This window comes from Hordeum vulgare, chromosome 3H, assembly GCF_904849725.1.
Source record: "Hordeum vulgare subsp. vulgare chromosome 3H, MorexV3_pseudomolecules_assembly, whole genome shotgun sequence".
Lineage (NCBI taxonomy): Eukaryota > Viridiplantae > Streptophyta > Magnoliopsida > Poales > Poaceae > Hordeum > Hordeum vulgare.
The window spans coordinates 448,362,004-448,380,160 of record NC_058520.1 but is presented as its reverse complement, the minus strand read 5'-3'; the positions used below and the strand labels follow the sequence as shown (position 1 = coordinate 448,380,160).

The 18,157-nt window shown below is 42.7% G+C and overlaps 1 protein-coding gene across 2 annotated transcripts; it reads left to right on the top strand.

The window, feature by feature from the left end:
- The first annotated feature begins 7,813 nt into the window (after window positions 1-7,813).
- Window positions 7,814-10,870, top strand: LOC123440130 (putative D-cysteine desulfhydrase 2, mitochondrial). 2 transcript variants are annotated; one of them, XM_045116705.1, is made up of 6 exons: window positions 7,814-8,212; window positions 8,293-8,335; window positions 8,534-8,848; window positions 9,312-9,441; window positions 9,856-10,023; window positions 10,405-10,870. In XM_045116705.1, the coding sequence occupies exons 1-6, from the start codon at window positions 7,889-7,891 to the stop codon at window positions 10,640-10,642; spliced, it is 1,218 nt and encodes a 405-aa protein (XP_044972640.1). In that variant the 5' UTR covers window positions 7,814-7,888; the 3' UTR covers window positions 10,643-10,870. The 2 variants fall into 2 exon arrangements, with proteins under 2 accessions (XP_044972640.1, XP_044972641.1); XM_045116706.1 differs by lacking the exon at window positions 8,534-8,848 and having other exon boundaries at window positions 7,815-8,212.
- The last annotated feature ends 7,287 nt before the right edge of the window (window positions 10,871-18,157 follow it).

Genomic DNA, 18,157 nt, shown 5'->3' with positions numbered 1-18,157 from the left:
CATAGTTACTATTTGCAATAATAAGAACATCATTGATCCTTCCCATGGGTTTCTTGACAGTAGAATCCGCAAGATGAAAATTAAGAGAACACTCCTCAATCTCATTAAAGCCTAAAACATCACATAACGACTTTGGAATCGCGGAAACACTAGCACCCAAGTCACACAAAGCATTGCATTCATAGTTTTTGATTTTGATTTTGATAGTAGGTTCCCACTCATCATGAAGCTTTCTAGGAATAGAAACTTCCAACTCAAGTTTCTCTTCAAGAGATTTTATCATAGCTTCGACGATATGATCGGTAAAGGCCTTGTTTTGGCTATAAGCGTGTGGAGAGTTTAGCATGGATTGCATCAAGGAAATGCATTCAATCAAGGAGCAACTATAATAATTGAATTCCTTGAAATCCAAAGTAGTAGTTTCATTACTACTCAAAGTTTTAATATCTTCTACTCCACTTTCAATGCTTTTAGCATCAAGATAGATGGACTCTGAATCATTGGGGCGTTTTTCAACCAAGGTGGATTCATATCCAGCCCCATCATCATTAGGTTTGACACTAGAAAACAAGGATTCAATGGGAGTCACACCAAGCACTTTAAGATCTTCGTGATTCTTATCACGAGAACACGCCTTTTTAAGCCATTCATGTCTAGCACGAATCTGGGCGGTTCTTTCTTTGCTCTCACTAATGGAAACACGCATAGCTTTCAAAGTTTCATCCATATTGATCTTGGGAGGAGCACATCTAACTTTCAAAGCATCAATATCACTAGACATTATATCAACGCTCCTAGCCAAATCGTCAATTTTGAGTAGTTTTTCCTCTATGGATGCATTGAAAATCTTTTGCGAGTTGATAAACTCTTTGATATTACTCTCTAGATCAGAAGGTAATTTATTGTAATTTCCATGAGTATTGTTGTAGGAGTTGCCAAAGTTATTAGAGGGGTTACTAGGAAAAGGCATAGGAACATAGTTTCCTCTAAAAGCATTGTTGTTGCCAAAATTATTCCTACCAACAAAATTAACGTCCAAGCTCGCATTGCTACTCTCAATCAAGGAAGACAAGGGCATATCATTAGGATCTAAAGGAGCACCTTTACTAGCAACCAATTTCATTAACTCATCCATCTTAGCGCTCAACGAGTTAATTTCTTCTATAGCGTGTACCTTCTCACTAGTAGGTGACCTTTCAGTGTGCCACTGAGATTAGTTTGTCATGACATTGTCTAGGAGTTTTGTGGCTTCTCCTAATGTGATTTCCATGAACGTTCGACCTGAGGTGGAGTCCAAGATATTTCTAGAAGCGAAATTCAAACCAGCGTAGAAGATTTGTATAATCATCCAAAGACTCAAGCCATGAGCGGGACAATTTCTAATCATCAATTTCATTCTCTCCCAAGATTGTGCAACATGTTCATGATCAAGTTGCTTAAAATTCATGATATCATTACAGAGAGAGATAATCTTAGCTGGCGGAAAATACTTGGATATATAAGCATCTTTGCACATGTTCCAAGAATCAATACTATTTTTGGGCAAAGACGAAAACCAAGTTTTTGCTCGATCTCGCAACAAGAATGGAAAAATCTTCAATTTAATCACATCATTATCCACATCTTTCTTCTTTTGCATATCGCAAAGCTCAATGAAGGTATTAAGATGGGATGCGACATCTTCACTAGGAAGGCCGGAGAATTGCTCTTTCATAACAAGATTCAGCAAAGCAGCATTGATTTCGTATGATTCCGCACTAGTGGCGGGATCAATCGGAGTACTAATAAAATCATTATTATTAGTATTCGAGAAGTCACAAAGTTTGGTGTTTCCAGTCATGGTGACTTCAGCAAGCAAACAAGCACACAAGCGAACAGAAAGCAAGCGAGAGAAAAGGGCGAACGAAAAAGGCAAATGAAAAAGGCAAATATTTTTGTAAATTTTTGTTTTTCAGAAGTGGGGGAGAGGAAAACGAGAGGCAAAAAAGTAAATGCAAGAGATGAGTTTGCGACACTTACTTGGATGAGCTTCACCTAGAATAATCCCTGGTGCCAGAGATTGATCCTCCCCGGCAACGGCACGAGAAATCCTTCTACTGCCTCTTGAGCTTGCGTTGGTTTTTCCCTTGAAGAGGAAAGGGTCATGCAGCACAGGAGCAGTCAGTATTTCCCTTAGTTTGAGAAGCAAGGTATCAATCCAGTAGGAGAATCAAGCCGAGTGTCCAAAGTACCTGCACAAACACAAACGAGTTTGCACCCAACGCTATCAAGGGGGTGTCAATCCCTTCAAGATTGATTGCAAAGTGAGATCTGAAGGCGGAAAGTGCAACGAAGTAAAAGTGTAAGGCTGAAAATATGATGTGAATAGACCCAGGGGCCATGGTGTTCACTAGAGGCTTCTCTCAAAATAGCAAATATTACAGTGGGTGAACAAATTACTGTGGAGCAATTGATAGAACCGCGCAAAGTCATGACGATATCTAAGGCAATGATCATACATATAGGCATCACGTCCGAGACAAGTAGACCGATACTTTCTGCATCTACTACTATTACTCCACACATCGACCACTATCCAGCATGCATCTAGTGTATTGAGTTCATGACGAACAAAGTAACGCCTTAAGCAAGATGACATGATGTAGAGGGATAAACTCAAACCAATGATGTATCCCCATCTTTTTACCCTTGATGGCAACAACACGATGCGTGCCTCGCTACCCCTTCTGTCACTGGGTGAGGTCACCGCACGGTATGAACCCAAAACCAAGCACTTCTCCCATTGCAAGAATCATAGATCAAGTTGGCCAAACAAAACCCACAACTCGAAGAGAATTACAAGGATATGAAATCATGCATATAAGAGATCAGAAGAAACTCAAATAAGATTCATAGATAATATGATCATAAATCCACAATTCATCGGATCTCGACAAACACACCGCAAAACAAGATTACATCGGATAGATCTCCATGAAGATCATGGAGAAATTTGTATTGAAGATCCAAGAGAGAGAAGAAGCCATCTAGCTACTAGCTATGGACCCGAAGGTCTATGGTGAACTACTCACGCATCATCGGAGAGGCCATGGTGTTGATGAAGAAGCCCTCTGTATCTGAATCCCCCCTCCGGCAGGGCACCAGAACGTGCCCCAGATGGGATCTTGCGGAGGCAGAACCTTGCGGCGGCGGAAAAGTATTTTCGTGGATCTCTCGCGCAGTTTTGGATTTTTAGGGAATTTATAGGCGGAAGAGGTATGGCAACGAGCCACAGGGGCCCCATAAGCCTGCTAGGCGCGGGCCCCCTGGCCGCGCCTAGGGGGCTTGTGGCCTCCCCTGGTGGCTTCTGCCTTGGTTCTCACGTCCCATGCGTATCTTCTATTTCGGAAAAAAATCTTTTCGGAAGTTTTATTCCGTTTGGAAACCGTTTAAAATCCTCCTCTGAAAAGGGTCAAAAACACGGAAAAACAGGAATTGGCACTTGGCACTGGGTTAATAAGTTAGTCCCAAAAATGATATAAAAGGCATACAAAACATCCAAAGTTTGACAAGATAATAGCATGGAACCGTCAAAATTATAGATACGTTGGAGACGTATCAAGTACCGACGATGGAGTACTGGAAGTGGACGGATAAGGAGCAATTAGATATGACTCGGAGGATGTCGAGGAGCATGTTGTCGACGAGCACGACAGGTCATTGCCCAACCAGGAAGAAATTATCGCCATAAATGAAACTGGGTTCATCGGACATGCCCATGTCGCTCCTACCAAGGCATCAGTGAGCACCAAGGACACGCCCCCTCCTTCCACTTTCTGGGAGATGACATGGGGACGCCACCGATATTCGCACTGTAGGTAAACACTTTCCTCGCCGCCGCCTTACTTTTGGTATTTTTTCAGTTGCGCGAGGAGCGGTTTGTTCTTTGCCAGTCTTTCTTCTGACTATGCACAAGGTGTATATTGTCCATAGTAGTCGCTAAGTCTGATGGAATGTTTGTGATGAGACAATACCTTTTTAAACGGCCGGAAATAAGTATAGGTAACTGAAGGTAAACTTTGTATGGCTTATGTTTGAAATAATGATTTTTTTCTTTGGTCAAGTTAAAATTTCTGACATCACAAATGTTTGTTTTGACAATTGTTGAGTTACTCATTTCCACCCTGTGATAAATAAGTGCTTTGTATTGTCTTAACCTTTAACAATAAACATTTCAAAAAACTTTAACAATAATATATCAAATTTATGTTACTATATTTTGCTTGATACAGTCTACTTATACTTATTCTATAGATCTGCATAGTTAGACAGAGAAGGAATGTGATAAGTTAGTCACAATCAGTGCTCTTTTGTATAAAAAACATGTCCTTTATATCTTGAAAACTGGTAATGTGGTTAATTAGGAAAAAAAATGATAGTAGTATGCGACCATCATCAGTGCAGGTACAACATATCTTTTGTGGTGCATAATTTATAAAAATGTGAACTTGATTTTTTTTCAAAAAAGGGTCAAATGTGGTCTTTTTTGAAAAAATGGATTTGTAGCATTATTACCAAATATACAATCCTTCTTCGCACTCCTGCCCCTATTGTTTTTCCTATTATATTAGCTGGATATGACGGATCTTTGTGCTAGGATTTGATTTTCCCATAGAAACGCACGTGCATATTCTGATTTAATTCAAAATTTAATTGTGAGGTATTGATAAGCACGATCCTTGGTTTTGTTTACATGTCTTGAATTACTTTTGATTCATTTGGTAACATCAAACTGGGTTGCACAGAAGTAACTGGTTTGACCTTTGTGAGGAATGCTACAACAGCACTCCAATTCTGCCAAGTCGTTTCCATCAGCGAGATACAACTGACCACACGATGGAACTCGATAATACAAGACTGCATGGTGCATTCCTGAGATTCCAAGGGATATCTGTCGAAGGTCTACAATAGCTGATTTTGGAAGAAGCATCTATTTGTCCTGGCATTATAGTGCAGATAGTGGCTGATGATGATGAAATACTGGACAATGTGTGACAAGGATAATTAGTTGCCATAGAAATTCTAGCAAAGCTGAGGATAGGGTAATTATTCGGGCTAAATATATTATGCTAATTCAAAGGAAGGATTGTGTGGGCTTGGCAGAGGCAAGGAAGGATTGTGTGGGCTTGACGATTGTTCTTTGAGTATATTAAAACAGTTCAGGATGCTCACATAGAAACGTTGCTTTGTGGGGATAAAAAATACAAACACGGCTAAAATATCGAAATATTTTTTTATGTTGTATTTGTATTAATTGATGAGTTTATTTATTTAAAATATTAGATTATGATTGCGCTTGCCCGTTGGAAATGTTAATTAATACTAGGGGCATTACAAGTCCATGAAATTATAATTTGTTGGGGAAGGGAGACTCACGAAGTGGTATGATACAATATGATGATCAAACTCATAGTTGCGGGAATAGGTGGACAAACGTGACCACCAATGGGTCTCTAAAGTTGTATATTTTTGTGTTTCTCGAATGGCAACGATGGCCATCGGTTGTATCGACGCTAACAACAATTTGTCCTGTCAATCTCAACAGGCTCAGGAAATGTCATGCTACCGAGTTAATTAAACTAAGTGAGCCTCAGATATATCCATTATCTTTCTTCATAAATATATTATTATGTCACTCAACCATGTGATCTAATTATTTGTGAATTTTATTAATATTAATTTTATTTATAGAGATAAGTCAGTATGTCTTCTCCTTATTAGTTGATATCGTATGTATCATCTTTTCACAGTTGAAACACGTGTTTTTAGGACCTCTAGGGCTTGCTAGCTACCTACTACTTTTGTTTTCTAGATTTTTTTTTGTAAAATACCAGGATTTCCACTTTTCTTTTTGTTAATATTGTGTCACAACGACAAAGGTCGCTGACAACTGGTGCTCACCAGCCACCAAGCACATGCCGACACCACATCTTCAACTATCATGAAATATATTTCAAGCTGGGATAAAAGATAACCAGTTCTATTTTAACTTAGAATATGCTGATAAATTATAGCTATATAAAAAAATTAAAGTCCATTTGGAATCCATGTATAACTTGCTATTGTGTGGGTCTAGAAATTTTGGTGCGCATTAAATTTCCCATGAACTATTATTACTCCCTCTGTTCCTAAATATAAGTATTTAAAGAAGTTTCATTATCAAACTACATACGGATGTATATAGACATACTTTAGAGTGTAGATTCACTCATTTTGCTCCGTATGTAGACTACTAGTGAAATATCTTAAAAGACTTATATTTAGGAACGGAGGGAGTATGTTTTGCTCATCTAATTCTAACTAAATTTAAAATACACATTAATTATATCTCCCGTGGCAACGCACGAGCACATTTACTAACATTATGGAAGGTAAACGCTTCCATCCGGCGCGCCGGCCGAATGGTTCGACCGGTCGCACGCGGGCCCTGCGCCTCGCTGGCAGATGCTTGCAATATTTTTCCGTCAAATTTGCTGCAACCGTGTGTTTTTCTGATACAAACGTTTTTCATGCAGCTTTTTTTCTCGTGGTGGAAGGCGAAGAAGGCCCCCTCCCGGGGGGGGGCAAATTTGTTGCAACCAACGTTATTTTTGCTGTAAGCGTTTTTTTTCTAATTTGTCCAGTAAAAAAGCTGCATATACGTTGGTTGCAACTCTAGTTCGTCGGATTTTTCGTTACAATCGATGTTTTTTACTTTTGCTACAACCGTATTAATTTTTGCTACGACCGGCATCATTTTTGCTGCAACCGTTCATTAAAAAAGTTGCATACACGTTCACGTAGATATTTATTACAACCGGCGTTTGACTTTTGCTACCACGCACTATCAGGTTTGTTTTTATGCTACGATCATGTAGATATTTTTTTGCTATAAAATTTATTTTTTGTTGCAACCGTTGAAAAAATTGCTGCATCGCGTTGAATTTTTGCTGCACTGGAAGGAAAAATGTTGCATGAAGATTCAACGGTGCGAACGCGCGGGGTTGATGAATCGTGCGGCCTGCGCGCGGCCGGCCAAAATTTCCGACGGTCGCACCGGTGCAGAGCACTGCCCATTATGAAACGAAGGAGTACGAAAAGATATCGGCGATATAGAGAAAATCTGCTAGGGAATCGTTTCTGAGGGGCGCACCAGCCGAACCGACGCGCCGGTCGTCCCTCGCGCACGCAGACCCATGCAACATTTTTTCCATCCGCCCGCCCCGCTGGCAGATGCTTGCAGCATTTTTTCGTCATATTTGCTGCAACCGTGTATTTTTTTGATACAAAAGTTTTTCATGCAACTTTTTTTCTCATGTAAATTTGTTACATTTGTTCAGTAAAATGCTGCATATACGTTTGGTTGCAACTCCAGTTCGTCGGATTTTTCATTACAATCGATGTTTTTTACTTTTGCTACAACCGGCATCGTGTTTTGCTGTAACCGTTCACTAAAAAAGTTGCATACACGTCACGTAAATATTTGCTACAACCGACGTTTGACTTCTGCTACCACGCACCCTCAGCTTCGTTTTTTGCTACGATCACCTAGATATATTTTTTGCTACAAATTTTTTTTTTGTTGCAACCGTTGAAAAAATTGTTACATCGCATCGAAACTTTGCTGCATAGGAAGGAAAATGTTGCATGCTGATCCAACGATGCAGACGACGCGGGGTTGGTAGATCCTGCGGCTCGCGCGCGCCCGGCCGAAAGTTTGGGCAGGCGCGCTTTTACCGAGGCATGTCTACGCCGACGGTTCATGAAAGCGGCTCCTGCTATTACGTGTTCCAGATAGCTTTCTTCCGTGTCAGCGTCTCGCCGGTTCACCATCGGTCAAGCTGCAGCCGTCTCCCGCCGCCATCTCCTCATGCGGCCAGCGCCGGTGCTCGCCGCCGGCGGCAGGACGCTCGGAAACATTCTATCCGCCACGGAGTGGATGCTCCCCTCCCCGGCCACCCAAGTCCACACCATCTCCGTCCTCCCCTCCCACGCACCGTCCCCTGCTCCCCAGTTCGCCTTCTCCAACCTCACCACCGCGTTGAGGAGCAGCGGCGGTAAAGGGGACGAGCAGGGTACCCCGAGATTCGACGTGCTGCGGGACGACCTCCTCCATCCCCTTGCCAACGGTAACAAGGCCCGGAAGCTCGATGCCCTCCTGCCGCTCCTCCGCCGCCTGGGTGCCACCGACGTGGTCAGCATCCACCGCCACATTATCCTCCTCTCAGCACCTAGCTTTCTGTTCTGACCATATCGCGACTGCTCTTATTGCAGATAACATGCGGGGGTTGCCAGAGCGCCCATGCAGCAGCCGTCGGTGAGATATTGATCCATGTAAATTTGCTTTTTTTTTTTACTTAAGCGTTGTCTGAAACATAAATGATATAGATGCTTAGTGCCCATGTAAATTCGTCTGTTCGATTTCTGTGTATGGTGTAATTTGGTGTCTTGGCTCACTTGATATGCTTAAGTGTAAATTTCACATCATCGACAAGGTTTTCCTTTCCTGTGTCAGCCGTCCATTGTGCAGAATGGGGGATCAGGCCACACCTACTGCTGAGAGGAGAGCAGCTAGACGTGCCGACAGGCTACAATTTGATCTCTTTGATGTTTGGCAACGTGACCTATGCATCTCGGTCGGTCTATGCACATCGAGATGAGATGCTTTATGAGCATGCCAGGAAGGTTGCTGGTAACAGCGGTACCGTGCTGTGGGCTAATGATATTGTCAGAGATAATTTAGCAGTGGATGAAGAGACTGTCCTTGAAAATGATTCGAGAAGGGTGGTGATTATTAAGGAAGGTGCTGGTACTGTTCAAGCGTTACTAGGTAAATAATGGATTTGTGTTGTGCTCTGATAGGTTACTTTCATCATTACATATACTTTTTCGATGACAGAGCAACTTAATATAGTCATTTTTTTAGGACACCTCAAGAGGGGCAGGGGGTTCCTGCATTTCATTAAGAAGAAGAGAGATGATCCAGTTTATAAGGAAAACCGGACCCAAAAACCTAACATTTCTCGGTTAATTAAGGAAAACCAAGTGAAAACCCAAAAAAACAGAAGAAAAAAGAAACTAGAGCTTGGGGATACAGTCATCTTCCCATACATTCTTTTCTTATATTTTAGCTCTCTGATTGGGACTGAACGTTTGCACCCTGAGCTTTAGTATCATGTTATCCAGTTTTGGTCGTAGAATGTTGATTGTTTGTGTCGAAAGAAACCTTTTATTACGTCCCTACAGAAACGAGATCATTGCAAATTTTTCACATGATTTCATTGCTTTTGCAGGTGTTATGCGACTAGTGGAGTACCTCTCTAATTTGTCGTCATTTCATAATGATGAGGAAGTCCGTATTGTGGTGGATGCTGGGACAGGAACAACAGCTGTTGGGTTAGCTCTTGGAGCGGTATGTCTAGGGTGCGTTCAGTAATCGGAACTAATAGTTGGAACATACTGACCTGCATCCTGCAGGAATGAATAAAATCATCTTGTCAAAAAATTTAGAGGGTGGTAAAAGAAGATGTTGTATCGTCTTAATCCATGTTTGTTGGTGATACTTCTGCCATATAATTATCATCTCAAATGTCTAGAGCACAACACTGAAAATAGGGATTTAATTTAATCCAGCAAAGAAAGAGGGACGCGAATAATGCATTTGCAATGCGTGTTCAGCAATCTAACATGGTTAAGCCAGACCAAGTTACCTGGCAGCGGAAATAAGAAAATCATGACAGCTCGGGATGTTTATCTTTATTCCCTGTGTTACTTCAGGATTTCTCTTTGCATGCATCTTAGCTAGAGATCACATTTTGATCATTGAGGTCCTTGCAGACTTAATTGGAGGGTTACTGCTGTCATGCTTGCTGATACACTTGAAAGATATCAAGAACAGGAGAAGTCCCTGATATCTGATTTTAAGGGGCTTTGCCATGAAGACTTCCATGACTTGGTCGGAACAGATGGTCTGGTTCACTGGGTGGACCGCTTTTCGCCGAGAAGGTACTGCTTGCCTCACGTTTCATGTCTTCTGTAATCTTAATTCCAGCATCATTCACTACATAAACATAAGTAGCATTCAGAACTTGTTCATCGTTTTCTAATCCGAGGTCATATGTGTTTCCTGTTTCTGTGGTTAGTATCTTGAATGTGATTCCAGATATCTGACTTTTTCTCTAACTTTAACCTATAACCCTTTTCTCTGATCAGTATCTTGATGAATTTGATTGCGGAATCAGATTTTTTCTCTAACTTTAACTGATAGTATGTCATGTCCATGATTCGCGTCGGCCAGCATTTCAGCCCTTTTCCTTATCTTTAGAATCTTATTACCAAGACCTTCCACTCTAACTACTTTTGTGCTTGTTTTTTTCCTTCCTTCAGATTCGGTAAGGTGCTGAGTGGCGAAATCACGTCGTGCCGGCAGGTCGCTCAGCAAACGGGCATCCTGCTGGATCCCGTGTACACCTTGGCAGCGTGGGAGCAGGCCGTGGATCTGTGCTGCGGAGACGGTAGAGGGGCCAAAGTGGCCATGATCCACACCGGCGGAACGCTGGGGCTGTTCGGATTGGCGCAAAGGTATCCCCTACACTTTGGCGCGACTGCGAACGAGCAAGCTTGAGCAGACCAACAGGTGTATCACCTGGCGAGGGTCACACGCACACACTTGATCCGGGCTGGGAGACTGGATGGCGTCATCGACTGCGGGTGACTGAGGGTTAAGTTGAGGGCCAGCTTCTGTAAGTGAGAGGGTCTGGGATGTACTGACGGAGTCAATCTAAGCTGTATGCAAAAGCAGAAAATGTGTAACTGAAGAATTGTTTTATTTATCACTGGCTCTCTTTCGTTCTCCTCACGTCTCTCCTTTCTGTATGATGAACTGACCCTCAATTCGGGTGTCCGGCGATAGCCGTGGCTAAGGGCTGTGACAACACGCGGTGCGAGTTTGCACTGCCCTGCTGTGCTCCGATAAGCAGGTTTGGGTGCTGTTTCGCTGGTTGCATAGCTTCCACGCTGCGTTTTTCGTCTGTGTGTGGTCGGTGCAGCTGTCACCAAGGCGCAGCATATTCTTGGATATTTTTGTGACCCCTTTTTTGCATTGGGCACTGCTAGTCGCCGGCGCGCCGCCCGAAATTTCGGCTGGTCGACCCCAGCCAACGGATGGGGTCTCCAGGTACCGTTGGATCTGAGCTGCTGGGAGGTCGGCCAGGTACCGTTGGATCTGAGCTGCTGGGAGGTCGGCCGCTGCGCGCTCGTCGTCGCCATGGAGGAAAACACCGCGCCGCCATGGAGGAAAACACCTTGTTGGAACTCTGGTGGTAACATTTTTGGATGCCTATTCCAGCAAACCTCCCCCGTCGGTTCCAGCAAACTTGGTCGCCGGTCCGTTCTCCAATGGCGCACCGACGTCTTTCTGGTTGAAACTTTTGCCGTTGTTGGTTCTCGCTTTTGACTCGTCAGTTACAACATTGGTGGAGAAGCATCTTTTAGGTTTTGTTGGGAGAGAGAAGATGCTTGCAACCTATAGGATCCGAAGTATGTGTAGAGGGGAGGAGGAGGTGATTAGACTACTTTATCAAAATAAAAGCTTAACTTTTTTTCAATTTTAGTAGTTTGGAAGTTTTAGCATTTATACCAAGTCAAACACGTTCTACACATGTAAGTTTAAGAGTATAGCAGCCAAAAGTAAAGACATGCACATGTAAGTAAGGATAGAAATAGGAAGATCAAACACAAAGATGACACGGAGATTTTGGCGTGGTTCTGATAGGTGTTGCTATTGTGCGTCCATGTTGATGGAGACTTCAACCACAAAGGATAACGGTTGCGCGAGTTCACGAATGGCTCCACCCACAAGGGGTCCACGAAGAAGCAACTTGTCTATTCCACCGTGGTTTAAGTCCACGAAGGACTAGCCTCGGTCGGGGTAGATCTTCACGAAGTAGGCGATCTCCTTGCTCTTACAAACTTCTTGGTTTAACTCCACACGAAGTCGGAGGCTCCCAAACGACACCTAACCAATCTAGGAGACACAACTCTCCAAAAGGTAATCGATGTTGTATGGATGATGAACTTATTGCTCTTGTGCTTCAAAAGATAGTCTCATCAACACTCAATTACCCTCTCTAAAGATTTGACTTGTTAGAGCGAATTGATTGGTGGAAAGCAACTTGGGAAGGCTAGAAATCAAGATTCATATGGTTGGAGTGGAATATCTTGATCTCAACACATGAGTGGGTGGTCCTCTCACAGAAAATGGATGGGGCAAGTGTTGGCTTGTTCTAAGCTCTCTCTCGATGAATGAAAGGGAGGTGGATGGGTGGTGCTCTCCTCGCAATCATCTAGGAGATCTCTTCAATTGAACTCTTCCTGAAATATACTTGGTTGACCACGCGATTTTTGGCATGATTCCGATAGGTGGCGCTATTTTCCCAACACTATTGATGTTCCAAGTATCTAGGATATCTCCTCACAATCATTTGTCAATCCATTCATTGAACTCTTCCTGAAATATACTTGGTAGAATCATTAGTCCAATGAAATATATGTTGTTATTAATTACGAAAACCACCTAGGAAGTTGTTATTTCAATCTCCCTTTTTTGGTAATTGATGGCAACATATAGATCAAAGCTTCGACATAGAATATAATCAATGTATAACATCGTCGCTTTGAGAAGTACTCCCTCCGTCCGGTATTACTTGTCGCACAAGTGTATAAAAATGGATGTATCTAGAACTAAAATACATCTAGATACATCCATTCCTATGATAAGTATTTCCGGACGGAGTGAGTATGTGATAAGCAAGAGCTCCCCTAAATTTGTGCATTATTTTTAAATTTTCTTTTGAAGGCAAATGCACAATCAATTAGGATCATGGGGCACTCTTCCATGTCACATACATCTTGGTGGTGCGCATAAATGATGTGAATGGATTACAATGCACATAAAACCAAACATGGTGAATGATCATCATATGAATATCACAAATATAGGAAATAGTAACATCAATCACAAAGTCTATGATCAAACACCATGAAGTTTAAGACAAACAAAACATAGGCCAAATATTTTAAACGAGAAGAGCAACCACAAAAGGAACTCTCACTCTCTCTCTCTCCCAGCCCTATGATCTATACATCTTCTTTCTCTTTGGCAACAAGTTACCAAAAAGCTCGAAGGTATAGAGCTAAGCATCACTACGTACATGATCTCCTCCATGGGGTGATGAAGCTGCTCCGGTGGTCGTGGAAGGAGCCGAGATAAGAGCGTCAACAAATGCCTCGGCAGAAGTCCCCTCAGCTGGTGGAGTGGACACTGGAGGTGTTGAAGGAGGCACTGAGGTAGTGGCAGCTGGTGCAGACACTGAGGGTCTCGGGTCATGAACGGGCACAACGAAAGATCGAGCGTGAGTACTGAACTAGGCCTGGACTGGTAGTGTGGGGCTCCCATCATCATCATCTGAGCTGGGCGAATGCACTTCATCTACTTCTCGCGTTAACTGGTTGAATGTGGTGGTCAGCTCAGTCACCTTGACATGAAGGTCATGAAACTTGGTTTCCAAAATCCTCTCGAGACTCTTTTGGTTTAGCAGAAGCTCGTTGATGTTCTTCTCCATACCCTGAATGATGCTAATAAGATATGCCATCTTATCCCCTTTTGTCTTGAACACTGGAGCACTAGTGGCTCTAGTTCCCTCTTCCCGGGCTTCAACCTCAATATCTGCATGTGCAGTAGATGAAGTGGGATGAGATGGATACAACACCACAACACTGTCCTCAAAATCTGGTTCGAGGGGTAGGTGTGGTCGATCAAGTAGATAGAGGTTGTTTCCAACTTTGGAATTGATGAGCATATGAATGTAGGGAGCATATCCACAATATCTCTTCTGATCAACAACTGTTCTCTCGATGGTCTCAACAATTAGATCCAGCACTCTAATCCTGGTGTGGCCATCCACATGGTGCAACATGTTGATGGAATAGCCTCAAATCATCTTGTCATCACCTGATTTGGGCATCAATGTGTGCCTCATAATTGTGTTGGTGGTAGCCAGACCTGCTTGTAGAAAGTACACAATACCAAACTTGTGGGTCTTGAGATATTCCTGGGGGATTGGCATGTACATGTTTCTCATAGAGTTGTGATTCATCTTAGCTTCTGAGTACACATCCAAATCTCCTTCTTGCACCTTTGAGGCTTCTAAGATGGCAGCCCACTGATGACCCACAAGTATAGGGGATCAATCGTAGTCCTTTCGATAAGTAAGAGTGTCGAACCCAACGAGGAGAAGAAGGCTGTGATAAACGGTTTTCAGCAAGGTAATAACTGCAAGCACTGAAAGTAGCGGTAACAAGTGATGGTGTAGTGAGGTGAAACGTAGCAAGCGAAAAGTAACAAGTGACAAGTAGTAGCAACGGTGCAGCAAAGTGGCCCAATCCCTTTTGTAGCAAGGGACAAGCCTGAACAAAGTCTTATAAGAGGAAAAACGCTCCCGAGGACACACGGGAATTTCTGTCATGCTAGTTTCATCATGTTCATATGATTCGCGTTCGTTACTTTGATAATTTGATATGCGGGTGGACCGGCGCTTGGGTACTGCCCTTACTTGGATAAACATCCCACTTATGATTAACCCCTCTCGCAAGCATCCGCAACTACGAAATAAGAATTAAGACAACGTCTAACCATAGCATTAAACTAGTGGATCCAAATCAGCCCCTTACGAAGCAACGCGTAGACTGGGGTTTAAGCTTCTGTCACTCTAGCAACCCATCATCTACTTACTACTCCCCAATGCCTTCCTCTAGGCCCAAATATGGTGAAGTGTTACGTAGTCGACGTTCACATAACACCACTAGAGGAAAAGACAACATACAACATATCAAAATACCGAACGAATACCAAATTCACATGGCTATTATCAGCATGACTTATCCCATGTCCTCAGGAACAAAAGTAACTACTCACAAAGCATAATCATAATCATGATCACAGGTGTAATGAGTAGCATCAAGGATCTGAACATAAACTCTTCCACCAAGTAATCCAACTAGCATCAACTACAAAGAGTAATCAACACTACTAGCAACCTTACAAGTACCAATCGGAGTCGTGAGACGAAGATTGGTTAGAAGAGATGAACTAGGGTTTGGAGAAGAGATGGTGCTGATGAATATGTTGATGGAGATGACTCCCCTCCGACGAGAGGAGTGTTTGGTGATGACGATGGCGACGATTTCCCCCTCCGGGAGGGAAGTTTCCCCGGCAGGATCGTCCTGCCGGAGCTCTAGATTGGACCCGCTCAAGTTCCGCCTCGTGGCGGCGGCGAATCCACGAAAAAGCTCCACCCTGATTTTTTTCCGGACGAAACCCTTCATATAGCAAAAGAGGGGGGCCAGTGGGCCACCAGGGTGCCCACAAACCCTGTTGCCGCGGCCAGGGGGTAGGCCACGGCAACCAGGCTTGTGGGCCCCTGGCTGCTTCCCTCTGACGCTTCTTTCGCCCAGTATTTTTTATATATTCCCAAAAAAATCCACGTGGATTTTCAGGGCATTTGGAGTTGCGCAAAATAGAGGACTCAGATTTTCTCCTTTTCCAGTCCAGAATTCCAGCTGTCGGTATTCTCCCTCTTCAAATAAACCTTGCAAAATAAGAGAGAAAAGGCATAAGTATGGATCCACAAAGTATAATAACAGTCCATAAAGTGATAAATATCAACATGAAAGCATGATGCAAAATGGACGTATCAACTCCCCCAAGCTTAGACCTCGCTTGTCCTCAAGAGAAAACCAAGGCTCACAACATGTCCACATGTTTAGGGATGAAGGTGTCGATAAAACATAATACAGACATGAGGGCATCATGATCACACATAGAACAGGAAAGTAACAATTCCTTCACAAAGCAAAGTATGAAGCAAAAACCTTACCGAGAAGTAGCCAACAACAATCCATAGTCATTGAAGCAATTGCAATTTATCATAACATCAGAAAGATTCAAATAAGAGCTTGTAAGGCAAATCCACATACTCAATCATCTGTTTTGTTTTCCACAATTGTTACAACTCACATGGTACTCATGGTATCAAAGTTTCAGTTGGACACAGAGAAAGATAGGGGCTTATAATTTTGCCTCCCAACCATTTACCTCAAGGGTTAAGTCAACAATAATAAAGCATAAGTACTCAGCTCCAAGTTGATATATGAATATAGATCTTTCCCAAGCATATGACGTTCACCAAGAAAAAGGCTAAATAAGGAATTGGTGAAGATCACCATGACTCTTACAAGGGCAAAAAGTAAAGGTACATGTAGGCCCTTCGCAGAGGGAAGCAGAGGTTGTCATGCGCTTTTGAGGTTTGGATGCGTGTCCTCTTAGTGCGGAGGAACGTCACTTTATATTTCCTCATGTGATAAAGAAATTTATTATGCAGTTTGTCGCTTTTATGTCTTCCTCATCACAGGTTCGTACAAAGCTTATTTTCCACACACTAATAGATCATACATATTAGAGAGCAATTTTTATTGCTTGCACCGATGACAACTTACTTGAGGGATCTTATTCAATCCATAGGTAGGTATAGTGGACACTCATGGCAAAACTGGGTTGAAAGTTTATGGATGCACAAGTAGTATCTCTACTTGGTGCGGGAGTTTTGGCTAATATGAGGTGGAAACAATCGTCACATGCTAAGGGATCTCTAATCATATAACATTGTTTGGAACCAAGCAAACACAATTCATTATGTTGTCTTCCTTGTCCAACATCTACTTCTAAGCATGTAATAGTTTGGTGAGTGCTCACAATTATAGAAAGTTTCTAAGATGATATATTTATATGTGAACCTCTCTTTCCTTATTACTACTTATTAATTGCAACAATGACTGAGGTCTATGTTGATCTACTCTCAACAAGTTTCAATCATCATACTTGTTATATGTGAAGCTATCACTTTCCATAAGATCATCTCATGATCTTTCATGCTATCGTTCTTTTCATACTTTTGATCACGACACAAAACAAAGCCCTTGACTAAGATACTCTTTATTATATAGCTCGCAAGCTCGAATACATCGGGGGAGACACAAGGCAAAAGACTCAAACTAAAACACTAAAGACTTATTCCACTAAGAGAAGAAATAAAAACTGAAAAGGAAATAACTAAAACAAAGGTAAAAGCAAAAGATATAAAGGTGATACGATACCAGGGCAACTCCCCCAAGATTGGCATAAGCCAAGGGAGTTGCCCATACCAATGCTTAGTTGTCTTCCTTTGGTGGTGATGGTGGTGAAGTTGCAACATGAGTTTAATCCTCCATCTTCCAAGGCATAGGTGCTCCATCATGGCAGGATGAACGAGTCGCCGGAATCCTCAAATCTGCAGCCAACCATATTGATTTCAATCTATACTCATACTCACAGTTTTGGTTCTGCAGGTCATAGATCTGGCCGTGGAATTGATCAACCCTGTCATAGAGCCTGGAGAGGTGCTTCCCAATGTCAATAGCATCCATCTTGTGATTGCTGGTGAACTCCATCATCATCATGTGGTTTGCGTTGAGTCCACGCTCCACCATCCCTTGGCACTTGAAGACTTGTTGCTCCATTGCTTCGAGCCTCGTCTCCACGCTTCCGGTCTTCTTAGGCCCCTCAACATCACGGATGTGCAACATCCCCTCGCTCATCTTGATAGATTGAGGGTGCTGCAATACTTCCGTGAGGTAGGGATTGATGACCTTCTCGAAGATCTTGTCCTTAGGAACTTTTGGGGAAGTCATGACGATCTAGATCTGCAACAAAAACAGGCTCAAAACGAAAACAGAGGAAAACTGCGCAATACGGAGATCAAAACCCTCGGGCGTACATATAATGATTTTTTCTGGACCAGAAGGAGTATTCCGCAAGAAAATGGAGTCCTGGAGGCACACGAGGTGCCCACAAGCTCTGTTGCCGCGGCCGGGGGGGAGGCCGCGGCAACCAAGCTTGTGGTCGCCTCGTGCGCTCTCCGGACAGCTTTTTAATTTTCTAATTTTCCATAAATTCCAAAACATAGAAAATTTCCTATTGGAAAAGTTTCGGAGTCCAATTACTTACCGAAACACATACCTCTTCGTTTTCAGGGTCTGAAACAGG

Excerpts from the sequence above, each read along its gene's own strand:
- LOC123440130 (XM_045116705.1), top strand. The coding sequence starts at position 7,889 with ATGCGGCCAGCGCCGGTGCTCGCCGCCGGCGGCAGGACGCTCGGAAAC. Across the intron at positions 8,213-8,292 it reads GCCTGGGTGCCACCGACGTG|ATAACATGCGGGGGTTGCCA; the intron begins GTCAGCATCCAC and ends CTCTTATTGCAG. Across the intron at positions 10,024-10,404 it reads GACCGCTTTTCGCCGAGAAG|ATTCGGTAAGGTGCTGAGTG; the intron begins GTACTGCTTGCC and ends TCCTTCCTTCAG.